This window comes from Muscardinus avellanarius (assembly GCF_963383645.1).
Source record: "Muscardinus avellanarius genome assembly, chromosome: 13".
Taxonomy (NCBI): Eukaryota; Metazoa; Chordata; class Mammalia; order Rodentia; family Gliridae; genus Muscardinus; species Muscardinus avellanarius.
Genome location: NC_137799.1, coordinates 93244063 through 93263362, shown reverse-complemented (window position 1 = coordinate 93263362; position 19300 = coordinate 93244063). Strand labels below are relative to the sequence as shown.

Below are 19300 nucleotides of genomic sequence, written 5' to 3'. Positions count from 1 at the left end.
AGAAACTCAGCACTAAGAAAACAAATAGCCGGGCGTGGTGGTGCACGCTTGTAATCCCCGCGCTTGGGAGGCAGAGACAGGAGGATCGCGCAGGTTCGAAGCCAGCCGTGCTGGCGTAAGAGACCCTGTTTCAAAAATATAAAATAGGTCTGGGAGTGTAGCCCGGAGGAAAAAGGGCTTCCAGGAACCCCAGTACCACCAAAAAAAAAAAAAAAAAAAAAGAAAAAAAAAAGAAAACAAATAACCCAATCACAAAACAGGCACGTGAACTAAATAGACATTCCACGAAATGAAATAGACATTTCATAAAAGAAGAAATTCAAATGGTCAATAAATGTATAGAAATGCTCAACATCAGCAATCAAAGAGATGCAAATCAAAACTACCCTGAGATTTCACCTAACTCTAACTCACTTAACTAGAATGGCAATCATTCAAAACACAAACAACAAATGCTGGCGAGGATGTGGAGAAGTGGGAACTCTAGCACACTGTTGGTGGGATTGCAAATTAGTGCAACAACTTAGAAAAACAGTATGGAGGATCTTCAGAAGAATGGGAACAAATCTACCATTCGATCCAGCAATACCACTTCTGGGTATCTACCCCAAAGAAAGGAAACCAGACTACCAAACTAATGCATGTGTATCTATGTTTATAGCTGCACAGTTCACCATAGCCAAACTATGGAACCAGCCAAGATGTCCATCAACAGATGAATGGATTACAAAACTGTGGGATATGGACACAATGGAGTTTTACTCAGCCATTAAAAAAAACCCTCAATTATGTCATTTATAGGGAAATGGATGGAAATGGAGAACATTATGCTAAGTGACATTAGTCAGTCACAAAAAATAAAAAATCGGACTCTCTCTCTAATGCATAAGCTAGGGAGAAAATGGGTCACAGGAGGAACTCTAGACAAAGAAGGAAAAACTACGATGAGCAAATAAATAGACCTAACTGAGGAGATGGGAAGGTAGAAGAGGAAAATTCTCTAATATACATGATGTACTTTAACAAACATATTAATGTCAATCACTAAGCCAAAGAGAGGAGGGAGGGGGAGGGAATGGGGCGGGAATCGGGGAAGGGCTGAGTGATGTATGCACGTATGCCTCTACCATCTTGTACCCCGTTAAGATGTATGACTGCACTGCACCCATAAAAATAAAAAGTAAATAAATATTAGAACATGGTAAAAACAGCCCAGACAGGTTGAGGTGTGGTGGGAAAAGGGCAAAAGCAGTAGAGATGTGTTGAAGCCTGGTGTGCAAAAGATAACTAACCACAAAATAAATACACACGAGGAAGGAAGTGTCTGGGGAGAATGATATGAAGTTTCCCATGAGAAGAGCCCTACACCAGTTCCCACTCCAGACAGCAGCCAAGAACGTAACCCCCTTCATCATGGACTTCTTTTACATGGCACCCCACTTTCCTAAACAAATCTCTTATATTCCTGTATTTGTGCTTTCTGTTTGAATTCCTTCCCTCACAAGAAGGACTGAGTAAAGGATCACCACCCAGGGACAATATGATTGGGACATACTTGAGGCCTAGCGTGTCCAAGGGTGTGGGCGCTGAGACCCAAATGGGGATAAACACAGCTCCCAACTCCGAGGACGTAGAATTCTGAACTAAAAATTTCACAATCAGGTAGTCATGGAAATGTCTTTTATGGTGTACTTTTTTTTTTTTTTTTTTTACAGTACTGGAGATAGAATATGAGCTATGCCCCTAATCTTTTTTATATTTTGTTTTGAAACAAGGTCTAGGTAGACTGCTGTGTGGCTGAGACTGTCCTCGAACCTGAGGTCCTCTGCCTCATCCTCCCAAGTACTGGGATCACAGGGGTGCGCCACCACTCTCGTCTTAGGTGTACCTTTAATCATTTACTTGCAACAGCTACAAGGCAGTGTGAGGCTCCATTTGGAGTGGTGCCTGAGGCTTCCAAAGTCCTAAGCCTGGGCCACCCCCGCCAGTGTCCACACGCCAGAGCCGACCTCCAGGATCACATCCTGCCAGGACTTTCTGATCCTCCTCCTGACCCCACAGTGCAGTCTGAGCCGTCGGAGGGGATTCCTAGAGGAAAGGCAGGTCTTACAGCTGCCTTCCTCACAAGCCTGGCTCCCCGCCGAGGTCTGCATGCTGTGCCCACATCTCGAGTCACAATTGGAGCCACTCGCTGTCTACACCATGCGCTCCAGCCCTGGCCCTGGCCCCGTCACTCTTTTTTTGTTTGTTCCTTTGGTTAAACCCAAATTTGACTTCCACTGGCCCTCGGCACCGCCCTTCCCTCTGCCTTCCCTCAGTCCTCCGAGGCTTCTGGGTGAATGTAGACTCCTCCACCATGGTCAGTCAGTTCATCCTACTTATCCCCATCAAAGCATTTGTGCACACGTCCACCAGGGGGCAGCAAACGCTTCTGTTAAGGACAAGATGGTGCTACACAGGGCTGTCCTGTGTGCAAACCAGCCACAGACCAGCGTCATTGAAGGGGTGCATAGTCATGTCCTCATAAAGCTTTATTTACACAAATAGGTGGAGGGCCAGCTTCCGCTTCTCTGCCACTCCCTGGCCTCCCTCACACTGGCTGGTATTTTTCTCATCTGCCTTCTGGCTGAGTCTTATCACTTCTGTTCTCTTTAAGTGCTCAGGGAGGTTCCGGGTAAACATCTTTTCTGTGCATGCGTCCATGAATATTGTGTTGCCACACTGCTCTCTGAAACCCTGATGGGTTTTACTCCTGGGAATTAGCTTTCACTTTCTCATCAGAAAAGATGATTAAGCCTCTGCAGGCTGACAGGGAGGACCCGCCACAATCTGGGAAGGCCAGATAAGAGCCCCAGACGGAGGTGATGTGGCTCCCAGGCTACATTGGCAGGATGCAATTACACCCAGACGAGGGGAGAGGCGACTCCTAATTACGCAAACGCTGTTTGCTGGTGGTGAATGTTTAATTCTGGGCAACTCCCAACATTGTCTTATTTTCCAGAATGTTCCCGGGCCCCTCTCCACTGTCCAAGCGTAGGCAAAACAAACTACATTAGTATCAGTTTATGGAAAATCTGATTAGAATGAGACTCACAGAGCATAAAATAAGCCAACTCTCTACACTCCCGAAACTGTTATTTTAACATCAGATAACAACGGGATCCACAGGACAGAGTTAATAAAAATGGAGGCCCGGGAACTGAATGCAACCCTCTCCACCTGTCATGACAAGAATGTCGTCTTTTTCTAGAAGGAGAACTGGATTGGGCTAAGCAAAAACACAGTTGTGAGCAGGTTCTGAGGGCTGAAAGGGCCCTGTAGGAGCTGCACAGGATAGAGAGAGCAGAAGGGGCGCTTTGTTATAAGGTGGTAACTACCACCTGTGGGGGCTTCCAGAGATCGCCCCCCCAGAACAACAGTGTGCTGCTGAGCAAGCTCGGTGGGAAAGGGGAACCTGGTTTGCAGACTTGCTCCCACCAGGGCTCATTTCAAGACCCCAGCATGATGGCGCAAAGTAGAAGAGAGGCGGATAACTGGCTCTCAGGGGCAGGATCAAAGGCCCCAGCACCCACCGATCCATCCATGCATGCATGGGGCCGGAGGAGACTCCACACAGCTCGGCTCTGCCTGTGCATTTCCTTCTCCTGCAGCCCCATCCTGCCGGGAGGGAGAGCTCGCAGGGCCCGCAATTCACTAGCTCAAGGCCCTGCACCATCTAAGGACCCAGCGTCCCCTCCTGTTCTCCTGCGCTCCTCTGTAGGAAGGTAAACTAGAGCTTTGGTTCCGTTTCCAGAAGCTGAATCCCCGTTGCAACAACTGAGAGGTGAAAACAGAATGCCACATTTGCTAACGGGCCCGTGTGGGAGCCAGATACAGAGGCGCGGTCACTTAAGGCCAGCGTCCCTGCGGTCTCAGACACTGGCCTCTCCCACGGTGTGTTCTGCATCGACCCAAAGTGGCTCTTACAGAAAGTGGCACCAGCTGAGGAAATGTGCGCAGGTGGGTGTTTTGAAAATTATTTTTAATTTCACAAAGGTGGGGAGGGATACTATGACATTGGATGCTTGGAGGCCAGAGACCAGAAATACACTGCAAAGACAGGTCACCCCCTCGCACCTCGCCTAGGGCCAATGGCATCGTGGTGAGAGACACTGGAAAATAACAGAGAAAGACATTACCAGGAAGATGGTAAGAAAGGCTCCTGGCCATGACTTATCTTTCCCGGGCCACCACTCTATCCTGGTTGTGAACGGATTCTCCCTCCAGCCGACCCAAGTTATAATTACAATTCTGGGCTTTCTCTGCAGCCACTGCTCCGCGGCACTCTACCGCCATCCCCCACCTTCCAGGAGCAATTCTCAACACTGTCAGGGCTCCGTCATTTCCGACAGCCAAAGTCCTGTGTCGGTGGACGCAAGTGCCAAGTAGGTATTCATTTTGAGACTTATTTTAAAAGCACACAAAGAAAACTAAAAAAGAATGCGCTTAGAAACACTCGGCCCGCCACTCCTGCTTTTCTGGCTGATCAGGAAGCTGAGGTCTCCAGGAAGCTGAGGGCTTCAGCCATTTGAAGAATGGTGGTGGGAGATAGGGAGGAGGGCCTTAGAGAACATGGGTTTTAGGAGACACTGCTGAAGGGGACAGGAGTCCTGGCCCACCCCACCGCGAGGCGATCTGTGCTTTACTACCAGGCAGGGCTGCTCCCTACAATTCCAGGAGTGTCCACACCAGGCAGCCTTGTCCCACTGAAAGGGCGCTGGGAGAGATGGCTACTTCAGGTTAGGTCACAGGTGTGCTGTAAGTAGCACACCGCTAGGCTTCCTGGGGGTGGGGTTTCCTGCGGGAACACCTTCCTTTGCGGACCTTGGGAGGCTGTAACACTTTACAGTGCCAGCCGCACATATTGAGGGTTCAGTGGTGGCTGTTGTGTTACCCTGGGTGACTTTCCAGGGACCCCGTCGTAGTTGGTATAATTTTTGCTATTCTAAGAGTGCGCTGCAAGGCGCTGATCACAGCAGCAAACACAAGGTGCTTACTGTGTGCAGGAGCTGCTCTTAAGACGTCTTTGCAGCATCCTATCCCATCTTCATCCCCAACCAGGGCACACTGAGGCACAGACCTGGGGAGCGGCTGGCCAGTTTATCCAGCAAGAACCTGGCAGGGCTGGGATGGGAACCCAGGCCGCTGGACTCCAATCTGAGCTCTCAGCTGTTACACTGTGCTTTGCTTCTCAAAGAGGGGTGACGGGGGAACTTCTCCTTGGGCTCTAGGTGCAAAAGGGGATAATGTCTTTGCATCAAAAGCATTAAAATGACTAAAATGACTGTCCTTTGTTTCAACTTCTTTTTTGGAGAAAATCACAGGATAGTGGTAAAATATTAAACCTTGTCACCTCTCCCCTTTCCTCTAGGCACATTCTATTAAAGATTAAGGCACCACACACACACACACACACACACACACACACACACACACACACAGCGGTAGAAGAAGCTGAGACAATGACACCATGGGCTAAATTCAAAATTTTAAGCTGGAAAACAAGTCAGGCACCCTTCCCTGAGGCGATGGATTAAAGAGGAAAGACCGTCACTCCATCAGTCCAATCCAACTCTGGCATGATTTTGCTGCTCTCCTTTTATGTCCTTTTTTCTGAGCATTTATTGTTTCAGCCTCGACATTGCCGAGCATATCTGGGCTTGCATGCCGCCTGTCCATCTATTTTTAAATAGCAGCAGACCATTTCTAGGGGCGAGATGGGCAGCCAAACTCAATGGAGTCTGGTAAAACGCTTGTTCTCTCCGCCAAAGGAAGGCTGTCTCCTGGGGCGGCCCGGGGCGGCCCGATGGACAGCGGAAGATCATGGTGTTGCAGCTGAGCTTTGCTTAAAGATGAGGGGAGCACACGTTGCCATGGATACCTGCTTTACAATAGGGGATCAGCGAGCCAGGCCAAGGGAGCCAGTGAGAATTCTGCCTCCTGCCGGAGGGATGCAAGTCTGCAAAGGTCTGGGAGGAGCAGCTCTGGTGCTCAGGGAAGCCAGCCAGGCCAGGGCCGTAGGGGTTGGAATCTTTCTGCGTGGAGCTTTGGAAACCTGAGAATATGTGACTTAGCGTGTTTATAGACCTGGTAAAGTTGTCAAGCCTGTTCCAGAAGCCCTACCCAGTCCTTAATAAAATGTTTCTTTCTACTAATGGACCATACGAGAGACCCGAGAGTGAGCAGTCAACAGTCTGTGCCCATTCAGCCCGTGGAAAGGACAGACTTCATTTGTCGTTTCTCTACATGGATGCCATAGTGCATAACTGATTTAAGATAGCCCTTGTATCTGGACGTTTTTCATTTTTGTGTTTTAGTACTGGGGTCAGTACAGCGGCACTCTACCACGGAGCTGCACCTCCATTCCTTTTTATTTTGAAAGAGGGTCTCACTAAGTTGCAAAGGCTGGCCTCAAACTTGCAATCCACCGGCCTGAGCCACCTGAGCGGCTGGGGCTACAGGTATGTGTCACTGCGCCTGGCTTGAACAATTTGCCTTTATATTTTTTAATCTGGTACATTGTAATTTTATATCATATTGGGAAACAGTGTCAGAAAAATACATACACACAACTCTTAGTGCCCTCCCCACTGGGGTACCTTTTAACCTATGATTATATACAAACAGAGCTACCAACTCTATGATCCAGCCAAAGACCAAGGCTGTAAACTTGGGCTGTGTTCCATTTGGCTGATAGCACTGCTTCAATAAAATGAATTTAAAATGCATGGCCAGGAGTGGTGGCGCACACTTGTAATCCCAGCATCCTGGAGGCTGAGACCAGAGGATTGTGGTTCGTGGACAGCCTCAGCTACTTACTTAGTGAGGCCCTCCTCAACTTAGTGAGACCCTGTTTCAAAAAATAAAGACTAAAAAAAAGTAGGGCAGGGGTTGTAGCTCAGAGGTCAATTGCCCCTGGGTTCCATCCCTAGACCTGCAAAATATATAAATATATAAATAAAATGTAGGGAACTTCTTTTTTTCTTTTTTGCTACTGGGGATGGAACCCAGGGGCATTCGACCTCTGAGCTACACCCCCTACTCTATTTTTTATTCTTTATTTTGAAATAGGGTCTCATTGAGTTGCAGAGGGCCTCACTAAGTAGCTGAGGCTGGCCATAAACCGCGGTCCTTTGGTCTCAGCCTCCCTTGGGATTACAACTTCATTATTTTTTTCCTTTTTTTTTTTTTTGGCGGTACTGGATGGAGCTACATACCTCACCCTATTTTTCTTTTCTCTCTATTTTTTTTTTTTTTTTTTTTTGTGGTACCGGTGATGGAACCCAAGGGCTTTCTACCTCTGGGCTACATTGCCAGACCTATTTTATATTTTATTTGGAAACAGGGTCTCACTAAGTTGCTGAGAGACTAAGTAGCTGAGGCTGGCTTCGAACCTGCGTGATCCTCCAGTCTCAACCTCTCAAGTACTGGGATTACAAGTGTGGGCCACCACACCCAGCTCCCCAGTCCCCCCCCCTTTTTTTTGCAGTATTGGGGATGGAACCCAGGAGCCCTGTACCTCTGAGCTACACCCCCAGCACTATTTTTTAGTCTTTTCATTTTTGAAGCAGGGTCTCACTGAGTTGTGGAGAACCTAAATAGCTGAGGCTGTCCAAAAACCCGGATCCTCCTGTCTCAGCCTCCCACATGCTGGGATTACAAGCGCGCACCACCATGCCTGGCTCTGGGAAGTTCATTTTAAAAGTTCATTATTGACTGTTACCATGGCCATCAGCTCTTGCCTGCGCCTGCCCATTTTACTGGCACACGAAAAGGTTTCCTGTGCCTCTAATCAAAAGTCTCACTCCGATGGGACAGTATGTAGTATAGAGAGTGGAAAACACACTCAACGCTGACTTTATGTGCTGCCTGTAGGGACAGCTGAATAAAGCAGGGGGAGTTTTTCTAGACTTTTCTCTTTCTGAAATTGCCAGAACAGAGGGGAAATGGAAGCCCTCCAGGGACCCGGAGACCTCTGCGCTCACCATTCATCAGGCTGGTGCCTGGGGCATCAAAGGCACAGGGATGAAGGTCATGACCCCTGCCACTATGACCCCGGCCACTCCGCCCCTCTCCACTGCAGGGGCTTTGAAATACGCAGATACGCTTGAAACGGCGAGGTCGTTCCACGTCTGTTCAAGAAATGAAATGACCGCATCTCCATCCCCCAAGACACGGGACAGCTGTGAAAACTCAGACTTCCCCTGGACGTCAAAGTCTGTGTGACAAGAACTTTGTGGGGTATCCAGAGCACTTCTTGGGTAAGACCTTTTCAAAATACTAACTGAACCACTTTTCTTTTTACCTCTAGAATGTCTGCTTTTAAAAATTATTACATGATCATTAGAGGGAATTTGGAGTGACGCAGTAATGTTTAAAGAAAACGTTAATAGCTCAGCATAGTAAAATAAAAGATACCACAGTCATTTTCTTTCTGAACATTTTAGCACAGTAGGGATTATCATGTGCACACATTTTCTCCTTTGGAGCCTGGGGACACTTTATGCATTAGCCTCTTGCGACTCAAACCTCTTCTTACACAATTTCTAAAGGCCAAAACCCTCTCTCTTCTGTAGCATTACCATGACAGTTTGCAAGACATCGGTGATCTGATGTTTCCAAATTCTATTGCTGCATTTTAAATAACACAGAAGTGAACATCTTTGGGCCTGAACTCCAGTCCTTAGCTTAAAGGCTCTATTTCAGAGTCTCTTCAAGCACACACTGCTATGAGGTGAGCTGCAAAGGGGACGTGTGCGTTGACTTATTTCTGTCATGTTTCTGAAAACCTCGAAGCCAGGATGTTTGATAAACAGGACCTTAAATGGTTCGTGGGAGCTCAAAACTCAAAGAAGAAGAAGAGTCAGCGCCCTTATTTCCTTCCAGTTTTGCAGGGTTGTGAGTACAGAGAGGGAGGGAGGAGGGACCAGGGACAGCAACTGTCAAGAAGCCAAATTCTTTTTCTAGTCCAACTTTAGAAGCAGAAATGGGTGGGGAGCTTAGGAGGGATTTATGCCAGCTGACATGCAAACCACAGGCCTGAGACTTTTCCTAAAACCTGTGTCCCAATCTCTCTGCTGTTCATTCTAATAGCTTACAAGGGAAAAGACCGAGCATTTTTCACATAAAAACAAGTAGAGAATTTCAGGGGATAACAAGAACTTCTCACCTTTCGGAGTCTTGCGAGGAGACCGACCACGTGCTCGTGCTGTTCCGATTTAGCAAGATCCTCTGCTGTCTTTCCATCCTGTCGGAGAAAAAACGATTCATTTTTTTCCCCCACCACAAAAGAGAGTTATGTGTGTCGCATACACTGAATCCCTTAGTCAGAGGCAGAAACGTAAGAGCCATCGCAGCAAATAGGTAGACACAAAGCATGACCCGGAGTGTCCCCCTGTCTGGGGAATCCTTATTTTATTTGGTTTTCCAGGAAGCAGAGACAGGAAGGAAGCACTGGTGTCTTGTGGACCACAGGGAGATGTCTGAGCCCCTGGGGGCTTTAGTCAAAAGTGTCAGCTGGCTGAGCATTCCCTGTTCTGAGTCCCTCTCCAATCAGGCGAGCAAGAGTGGTATTAGATGCTGAATTCTAGTTAGTGAAGGCTGATGTCTTATAATCCCCACACGGACACACCCGGTCCTCCTACGATGCCGGTTCCTGGTAAGCTCTGTGCATTCCAAAGAGCAGGCTAAGTCTAACAGGCAATTTTGATTTAAAGATGTCTGGTGAACATAAAACGAGAACATAAAGGCTCGCAGCACTTTGGCACTGGCTTTTTAATTAGACTTTTCATCGGGCTGCAGTTTCATACCGAATGGATTTATCTGTTGCCATACCATGAATGTACACAAGGACTAGCTTTATTGAGAACCTCCTGATAATCTGCGCTGGACTCAGCTCTCAGTGCTCTGAGTGCACGGACTCTCAGCTCAGCATGCAGAACCCCCCAGCGTTACTCCTAGGAGGTGGGGGCGGTCTCTGTGCCCTTACCACCAGGGAGAAGTGGATACCTAGGGGCTGTTCTGTTGCAATTTTAGAGATCATTAAAATTCAAGAGTCCAAAAGATGAGAAGCAATTTCCAAGCAAATAAAGCCACCTTTCTTTCTCTCTGTCTAACTGGTAACCTCTCAATACCTCAACTCAAGTTATTCCCTGAGACAGCCCAGAATTTCTCGAACTCCTCATAGTGTGGTCCAGATAATCCTCTGTCGGGGGGTGGGGGGGCATCCTGCACCTTGCAGGATGTCTAGCATCTCTGGCTCTACCCACAAGGTGTAGTAGCGTCCCCCAACTTCTAGTTATGACAATCCAAAATGTCTCCTGACAATTTCAAGTATCCCAAGGGGAGGTTGAAGTGGCCGGGCTGGTGACTCAGCCTCTGGAGGCCGCGCTCTGGAGGGCCCGTGCTTCCCTGTCCTGACTACCAGGACTCTCTGCTTCCTCAAAGTCCTGACCAGTGCCCAGTGGGCGGGCGAGGGCTTCTGATTTGCTCTGGGGTGAATCCAGTGCCTTGCTGGGCACTGCATCTCCAGGCAGGCATTTGTGCCAAATTGTCTGGTCTTTTACAGATATAAAAAGAGAGCTTTGTAGAGGCTAGACCTTGAGGAAGAAAAGGAGCAGGCTTGGAGGGAAAGCACAGGGTGCTGGTGACTGGGCCTCCCAGAGACTGGTGTTGGAGCAGGGAGAGAGACCCGGATGTGGGCCTTCACGTTCCAGTGAGCTGCAGACCTGGGGCCAGGGGAGAGGTCCTGGGGAGGGAGGATGGCCAGGAAGGGACAGAAAAAGAGGGAGTTGAAAAAGGGCGGCAAGAGGATGGCAGAGAAACAGGTTCCGGGAGGCCTTTTCATCTAAGTCAGGAGAGTGTCAAGGACGTCAATAACCAAATCCTGTTTTCAGTACGGAAGCGGGATGGGTAAGCGTGCTGGAGCTGGTGGAAGAGGAAGAGGCCCAAAGAGGCGAAAAGGCGGTGTCTACAAGTCACAGAGGGAGCGGGCCCGTGGGTCAGGCCACAGGGCCTCGGGGGAGGTGTGAAAGTTCTGTCTCCTGACCTGAGTAGAGTAGATATAATAATTATTATAATAATTTTCCATGCTTGGCATTTGCTTACATGCTTTTCCTCCCTTCAATCCATTTTTATAATAAAAGTTTGGAAGGAAAGAGCTACCAGGAGATGACGGGGCCTCCTGGAGGTGAAGGCCGTCAGTCGAAGGCGTAGGAGGGGGCGGGAGGCAACGAGGAAGAGGCCACAGGCCACTTAGAAGCTTGTTTTAAGATGTCCTGGCTGAGAACAGAAGGAAAGGAAGCTAACGCTAGAGGGCGCTGCCGGGCCAGGGGTCATTCTGAAGGCTGGGAAAGGGGCTTTGATTTGACTGAGATAAGAAAAAGTGGTGGTGCTGGGCCGTCCAGTAGGGTGGCAGCCTCTGTCTGGGGCCTGAAATGTGGAAGAGACCGGGCCGCGCGTGTAGAACAACATGGGATATGGAAAACTTAAAAGCAATCAAAGAATGTGGAAGATAGCAATATTTAAAAAAATATTTCGGTTGAAATGGCATTTCGTGTAATGTTAACTAAATAAAATATGACACTACAATTCGCTTTCTTTTTCCTTTTTTCTTTTTAAATACGGCTGCTAGGAATTTAAACCCGTGTGCACATGGCACAAATTTCACTATATTGGTGATGTCTCAGTGTCCTCAGGTGACATATGTCTGAATGATCATCCTGCTCTCTGCTCAAAACAGAGGCCAGCTGGCCCCTGCCCTAAGGGACACTTCTCCTGGCCAGGAAAGCTGGGCACAGGCCCCCTGCCCACTCCTCCACCTGCACAGGGACTCTGTGCAGTGCTCCCACTCACCAGTCTTCTGACTCCCAGCAGGTGCAGGTGGCCACCTAGCTCAGGCCACTTCTTGACCACTCCACCCGCACGCTCCAGGCAATGCTCCTGGAGGGAGAGCCCGGGGGCCCTCAACTCCCTTGGGGCCCCACGCTTGTCCCACTCGGTGACGACCTGTTGGGGCAGCACACCTCTCCCGTTCTCTAGTAGTTTCTGAGGAAGCACGCCTCTCTCCTTGCTACCATGATCCCTGGTAACAGCATGTGGTACAGGGCGTCTGCAGAATGAGTAAAGAGGGAGGCCAAGTGGGCTCCCTGGGGAGAGTCTTGAGACCATGGGAGGAGCAGCCCAAGCTGGGGAGGAGCTTCTCTGGAGGCCCGGGAGGGTGGAAAGTAGGGAGCTGTGCCTGAGATGGCCTGAAGGGGGGTGGCAGGTGGGACCGAGGAGCCAGCTGCCAAGGGGAGGGACCGACCGAGGGGCTAGGTTTACAGCCCACAGGCCATACACTAGCAGCCCAACCCACACTGCTGGCCTGGCAGAGTCTGCGGCTGGCATCTTCAGAGCCACCCTGGCTATATTTTTTCTCATGAGGCAATATCCCCATAAGACTGCGTATAATGCTTGATTATGAAGTACCTGGACTGTGCCAGGATGAGGCGGGGCGGGGCAGTGGATTTGTCATTTAGGTCTGGCCCGGCCACACACAGCGGGGCAGTGGATTTGTGTAGTATTGTAGCGGGTGAGGAGCCCTGAGAAGAGGAGGATCCTGTGCGGGGATCGGCAATAACTGAGCCTGCAGAGAAAGCTCAGCCCTACACAGAATGGACCCGCTGATTTGAAGAAAGGAAGGGTGCCGTAAAATCAGGGGCGCGGCCAGGGAGGCGAAGGCCTTGAGGTCAGCAACCATTTCCCATAAAGGGCCACACTGCAAATGTTCTGGGCCCTGCAGGTCTCTGTTGTAACTACTCATAGACAGAAAGCAAATGAACAGGCGTTTCAATAAAACTTTATTTACAAAAGCAGGTAATAGGCTGGATTTGGCTTCTGAGTCGGTTTGCTAACCCCTCAAAGATCTCTAAGAAATGAGGCTCTCCCTCCAGCCTCAGGCCCCTGAGCTAGTCCTCTACACAAAAACATCATTTGCTCTTAGAGACCCACCTGATGCCAGCAAAGCTGTCTCTTGTGAGTTTCAGGACTCTTCCCGTGCAAGAGATTAGACAGTCAGTCCACTGCTGGGCCACCCCAAACCCAAATAATAGTCTTTTGTTGCAGCAGCAATAAGACAACTTCATCATATTAGCCAAACCATCGCCCCCTTTGGTATTTCATGAATATGAACTCAAGGATTTTTTTCTGCTGGGCGACACTAGGTCTGAAATGGGCCGTGGGGAGGGAGGGGCACTGAGGAAGTCTTATTTAATACCACTTTTTAGGACTAGCAGCAGGGATGGGCTTTTTAACAGCAGAGAGCAGCTCTTGGCCTCCTGGTGGCCAGGCCTCAGGGGACAGACACCAAATCCACACTCGACCCATGTCCAGGGAGGCTTCCCTTCTCTTCTAGCTCCTTCTAAAGACCCAGAGGCCTCCGGTGCCCTGGGGCGGCAGGGGAGCATTTACAAAAGAGAAACACATACTTCTAAGCAAAACCGCAGAGCCAGTGTTGTGTAACTCGGGAGACAAAAAAGGCCAGTGGGAACCAGCGGGTGTTTCTGGCAGAGCCGGGCCCGGTGAAATGAGAAGAGATGAGGCATTAACTAGATATTAAACCGGGTTTGTGTGGGCAAATGTTTCTGTAGCTGCCGTGGAGGAGCTAAAGCTTAATAGCAGCTTGTCTGCTTCAGCATGCAGTTGCCAAGCAATACCTTTCCCCGCGTGCCCTTGAGGCACGAGAACTTTCCAACAGCTCTCTCCTGCCAAAAGCTGGCCGGCACTCACCGAGGTCAGAGCCTCCACGTTGGCACCCATCAGGCAGAGGTATCGGACCACGTCCAGGATCCCGTTGTTGGCTGCGAGGTGTAGAGGCGTTCGTCCATACTGGGAAGAGAAAAAAAAAAAAAATATCAGAGAGAGAGTCCTCGGTGTTGCTGCGTGAGAAACCCTTTGGTTTCCATTTCACAACTGTTAAGAAAACACTCAAGGAGCACATTCCAGGAGGTCACATTATGTAAGGAACCTGGCATCCTCAGAAGGAAAGAGGAGGCATTGTGTCCCACGAGGCAGGCCAGCCGGCCACACCATTCTCAAGTCCTTTGCAGTTAAAAGAGTAACTTCTAAATATTACTTCAAAGGATGAGAGCTCGGCAGGCTTATCAGAATATAACTAAATTAAGTTCCGTGTTGTGCGGGCAGAGAGGAGGCACCAGGTAAGGGGATGAGGGCCCCAAAGTCCCAGCATAGCCTCATCATAGTTCAAATTTAGACACAGCAAGAGAAGAGACAGGAAGGACAGATACTGAAGACACTCTAATTGAGGAGGAATTTTAAGAACATGTCCGCCTGTTTGCATGCTTGTGGTTCTCAGACTGTACGCCACGGCACCTCAGTGCACACGGTGAATTCACGGGTGCTCAGGGACATTCTGGGTCTTTGATGGAACCGCGAGGTGAACTACTGGTCTGAGCTAATTTGTACTCGCCACAGGAGACCCTGTTGCTTTCCTTTCAATGTCGTCCTATTTTTGCACGTTTACTTACAAGAGTTTGGTGGTTACTGGGCTAAGAAGTGGAGTAGGGGATGTGGTGGGTGGTGTTCAATCAGAGGCCAAGTTTTGAAAATCTATGCTGTGCCCAACAGGCACACACATCCTTTAGTGAGCGATCGTGGTGATGTAAGAATAAAAATGTTAGCTCCTTTTCAATTTACGTGTTTTATTTTTCTCCATGGCTACTAAGTTGATTGGACTGAACTTCTCACGAAATAGAACTGTGAGGTATTTCTTTTGCCTTAGAGAATAATAAATAAAAATTACCGAGATGCTAAGTTTGGTTAATCTCTATTTTTTATTTTTTATTTTTTATTTTTGCGGTACTAGGGATGGAACCCAGGGGCATCCTACCTCTGAGCTATATTCACAGCCCTCTTTTTTATTCTTTTATTTTGAAACAGCATCTCACTGAGTTGCAAAGGGCCTAAGTATCTGAGGTTGGCTGCGAACTTGGATTCTCCCGTCTCAGCCTCCTGAATGCTGGGATTACAAGCGTGCGCCACCAGGCTCAGCAGGGAATCTCTATTATATGCTATTTATTTGAACATATCCACTTTTGTTGTGAAATTAACACATGCTCTTTGGAAATACCCAAACACTACAGGATGATATATGGTAGGAAATAGACGTTGTTACCCCTACTCCAGGTCCCCTCCACAAATCCCTTGCTCAGACCTATCCCTACTGAACATTTTGGCACCTTTCCTTCCAAGCTCTTATCTCCAAACCCTTAATAAGGGACAAATAATTTAAAAAGCCCAGATGTGATCATACTCTGCTTTCTGTTGTTACTGGCTTTATTCAGCTAACAATAGACTGTGAGTGCTTTTCATATCTATAACTAAATCTATTACATGCTTTTGCATATCTGAATAACACTCAGTGCCTAGCGGTGTTATGATTCATTTAGCCAGACTGCACAGGTGGACACTTGGGATTCTAGTTCCTCACATTGTAAGTAACGCTGCGATATGTGCGCATATTCATGCTCTGTTTATTATCACCTATACCTAGTAATTTAGAGAACAGATATCAATCTTTCAAATATCTCAGAGTTAATGTGAGAAGGAAAAGAGGAGGTTAGGATAAAAAGTTTGGAAGATAAAAATGTAAGGGAAATAGAGTTTTGATTATTGAATGTATATAATTTTATAGAAAAGAGACAATGAGCCGGGCGTGGTGGCGCACGCTTGTAATCCCAGCATTCGGGAGGCTGAGACAGGAGGATCACGGTTCTCGGACAGACTCAGCTACTTAGTGAGGCCCTCTGCAACTCAGTGAGACCCTGTTTCAAAATAAAGAATAAAAAATAGGGCAGCGGGTATAGCTGGGAGGTCGAATGCCCCTGGGTTCCATCCCCAGACCCACAAAGAGAGAGAGAGAGAGAGAGAGAGAGAGAGAGAGAGAGAGAGAGAGAGAGAGAATATGAAGGAAAGTATAATAAAGAAAAGGGGCAAGGAAACTGTCAGGTTTGAAAATCCCCAATTTTAGATAGAATGGAAGTCAAATTCCTTACGTTATATTCTAGGCTTTTCCCCATCTGGACCCAGTGTCTCTTTGCAGTTCCGTATCTCCCTTCCCCTCACTACCTCTTTTCTGAATACCCACGCCATGTCGCCTACAGTTGCCCACAGATACACCTGCCTCCCTCCGTCTGAAGCTGGCTCTCCTGACCTCTTCAGCTGTCAATGCCTTAGCCATCTGAAGCCACCATCTCTGAAAAGCTTTCTCTGGTTTTTCTAATGTTCCAAAGTGTGGCCTCTGTGTCCCCATGGCACCTGGCCTGGCAGTGGCCACAACAAGAGGGGCTGTTGCTTTTGAATCTCTCTGAGTCTGTCTGCAAGCAGCCTGTGGGCAGAAACATCCACGCAGGCCCACACGCTGCTACCACTGCACTGACTCAGGAGCGCACCCACTCACACTCCCAGGTGTGTGTGTGTGTGTGTGTGTGTGTGTGTGTGTGTGCGCGCGTGCGCGGCTGCTTTCTGTCATTGCTTGTAAGAAGAAAAGGAACACGCAGGCAAGGGCCACACACTCTGTGTGGTCTCCCTCCTTCTCCTTAAGCGGTCACTGTCCCGATCTCCACAGGAGGAGAACGAAACACCAAGGAATGTCTTTTCTACAGTGAGGGTCAAAGATGGCGACAAGGTCCTATCACATGCTGGGACAAGGGAAGGCTTTAGCTCCGGGGGAATCTCATCTGGCAAGAAAAAGGCAAGAGCACCATCACGCCAGGAGAAGAGAGCCACAGTCTTCTGGAGGAATGCGGCGCCGTGGTGCCACACCCACGCCGACAATCTGGTGGTAAGGGAATTCACATCGAGCGGTGAGATGCGCTCTGGTGGAGAAACCAGGCCCTCTCCTTGTCTCCCGGCACACCTTTTAAGCTTCTCTAGGGTCTCTGACACCTTTTGAAGAAGAAATGAAGGAGGAGGAGGAGAGGAAAAAGAAGAAAGAAGGGAAAGAGGAAGAGGAGGACCAGAAGGAGAGGAAGAAGGAGGAGAAAGAGTTTAGGCCATGGACCTCCACTCTTGGAAGGAATTAATGCCCATCTCTGTGGACTGGGTTGCATCTCCAAGGACTAGACTGGTTATAATAACAGGTTGTTATAAAGCAAAGGCAGTGTCTTCTCTTGCGTCTTCCCCACAATGTAACCTCCCCCAACCCCTCTCTCCCTGGTAAGCAAGATCACTCACCTAGATCACAGGCTAGGGAAGATCATGTGTTGACATCCACCATGTTATGATGCAGCCAGAGGCCTCTCCAGAGGCTGACAAGAGGGGCCCACCCGATGTTGCACATTCAGCCTCCAAAACCATGAGCTAAACAAACCTCTTTCCTTTATTCAGTATTTGGTCTCGAGGGTTTTGTCAAAGCAGCATAAAATAGACTAAGACAAAGGTTGACATCAGCCCTGAAGAACTTTGGACACCCTCAGTCCGAGCACAATGACCATCTAATCATCAAAGGCGCGTGCAGAGTGCCGTAATACAGAGCTATGGAAAACCAGCGCATTTCTGCTTCAGATGAACTCTGCATAAGGGGTCTGAATTTTGCCTCTAATTTCAAGAGGTGGAAACTGTGGGACTGGTGATTTTTGGTTCAGCCGAGTACAATTTGATAATAAAAATCATCTATTGCGTGCCCACTGTGCACCACTGCTGCACCTTATATAGTAAAAACCCAAGTTCACGTTAGCATTTTGGAACGACCAAGGCTGCTTCAATACCAAAACCAGAGGTTTTTTTTTTCCATCAAATGAGCCAGTTTTTATTGTGTTGGGGATTGAACTCAGGGCCATGCGCATGCTAGGCAAGTGCTCTTCCACAAAGCTTCAGCCCCGGCTCCAAGCCAGTTGTTTTTAAACAAGAAAACATGGAATTTCCTGGCTGAATTTTTAAGGAATGTATTCAATGACTTCACTTTCTGCTTTAGGCATTAGGTTAGGCATTCCTTTCTTTTCTCTTGTTTTTCAGTGCTGGAGATTGAACTCGGGGCTTTGTGTTATGCTAAGAATGCAGTCTAGCACGGAGCTATACCCCAATGCTGTGTATACAGCAGGTCCACTGTGCACCTAATGGCGAGTTCACAGTGTAGTGAGTGCACGATGCTCCCTAAAGCTACTTTTGTTTCACTGAAAGCATCCTAAGCTTGACACTATAATATAATATATTAATAATTATATTATATTATAGCCTGACACTATTTCATTAATTAAATGCTGCCCCCAAAACTAGTATCTGAGCAATTATCTAAAGGACACTTAGAGTGATCTTGATCTCACTAAAACTCCCCTACTTTTGTCATAAAAAAATCTAAAAAATAAAGACTATTTATAGATCGCAGAGAGGTTAATGAGTCTATAATTTCTATGGGGGCATTGCAGCCAGGCTTGCCTAACCCTGCCATGGTACTTGCTAATTGGATTTTACTTATTATTGATATAAAGATTTCTTTTATACTATTCCTCTTCATGATAAAAAGAGATTTCCCTTTTTTATGCCCTACTTAAAAAATGAGGCTTCTCATGATTGATACCAATGGAATATACTGCCTCAATATATGATAAATTCTCCTACCATGTGTCAGTATTTTGTAGCACAAGCCTTGTTGCCTCTACGCCAATCCTATCCTAAAGATAAAATTATTCATTATATGGAGAATATTATGATTGCCTTTCCCTACCCTGATCATACAGCTGAGATAGAAAATATTTTGCCTTAGTATTTGCTTAAATATGACCTTGCGATCTCGGAGAATAAAATTCAAAGGGCAACACCCTACACTTACCTTGGATACATTCTAAAACAGCAAACGATAAAACCTCCGTTTGCTTCTATTCGTAAAAATAACTTAAAAGCACTTAATGACTTTCAAAAGTTAATTTGACACTACTTGGCTTTTGCCATAAGACACGTATAGAACTGACTCGGCAAGATCAGAACAGAATAAACCAAGAAACCAAGTGGCAGCTAATGGCCAAGACCTAGCATATTGCCCTGCACATCCCCAGAAGGTAGAGACTGCTGATTTTAATTTACATGACAACCAATGGCGTAATGTGCAAGAGAAAGGATTGTTCTCTATAGAAATACACTTTTCTTGCTGTTTTAGATATTAATTCTTTACCTCAACAAATCATAACAAAATCCTGCTGTATTTGCCGTTTATAAACAAACATTTCCTGTAATTAAAAAAATCAATTCCATGTAGACTTTGTTTTTA

The 19300-nt window shown here is 47.6% G+C and overlaps 1 protein-coding gene across 1 annotated transcript in view; it reads right to left on the bottom strand.

Moving 5' to 3' along the window:
• Window positions 1-19300, bottom strand: part of DAPK1 (death associated protein kinase 1) — a gene marked incomplete at both ends in the record, with an annotated part of 182068 nt that overhangs the window by 25673 nt on the left and 137095 nt on the right. The window contains 2 exons of the mRNA XM_080708667.1: window positions 9209-9286; window positions 13807-13905. Coding sequence (XP_080564793.1) covers window positions 9209-9286; window positions 13807-13905 — 177 coding nt within the window. The remainder of the gene's footprint in view (window positions 1-9208; window positions 9287-13806; window positions 13906-19300) is intronic.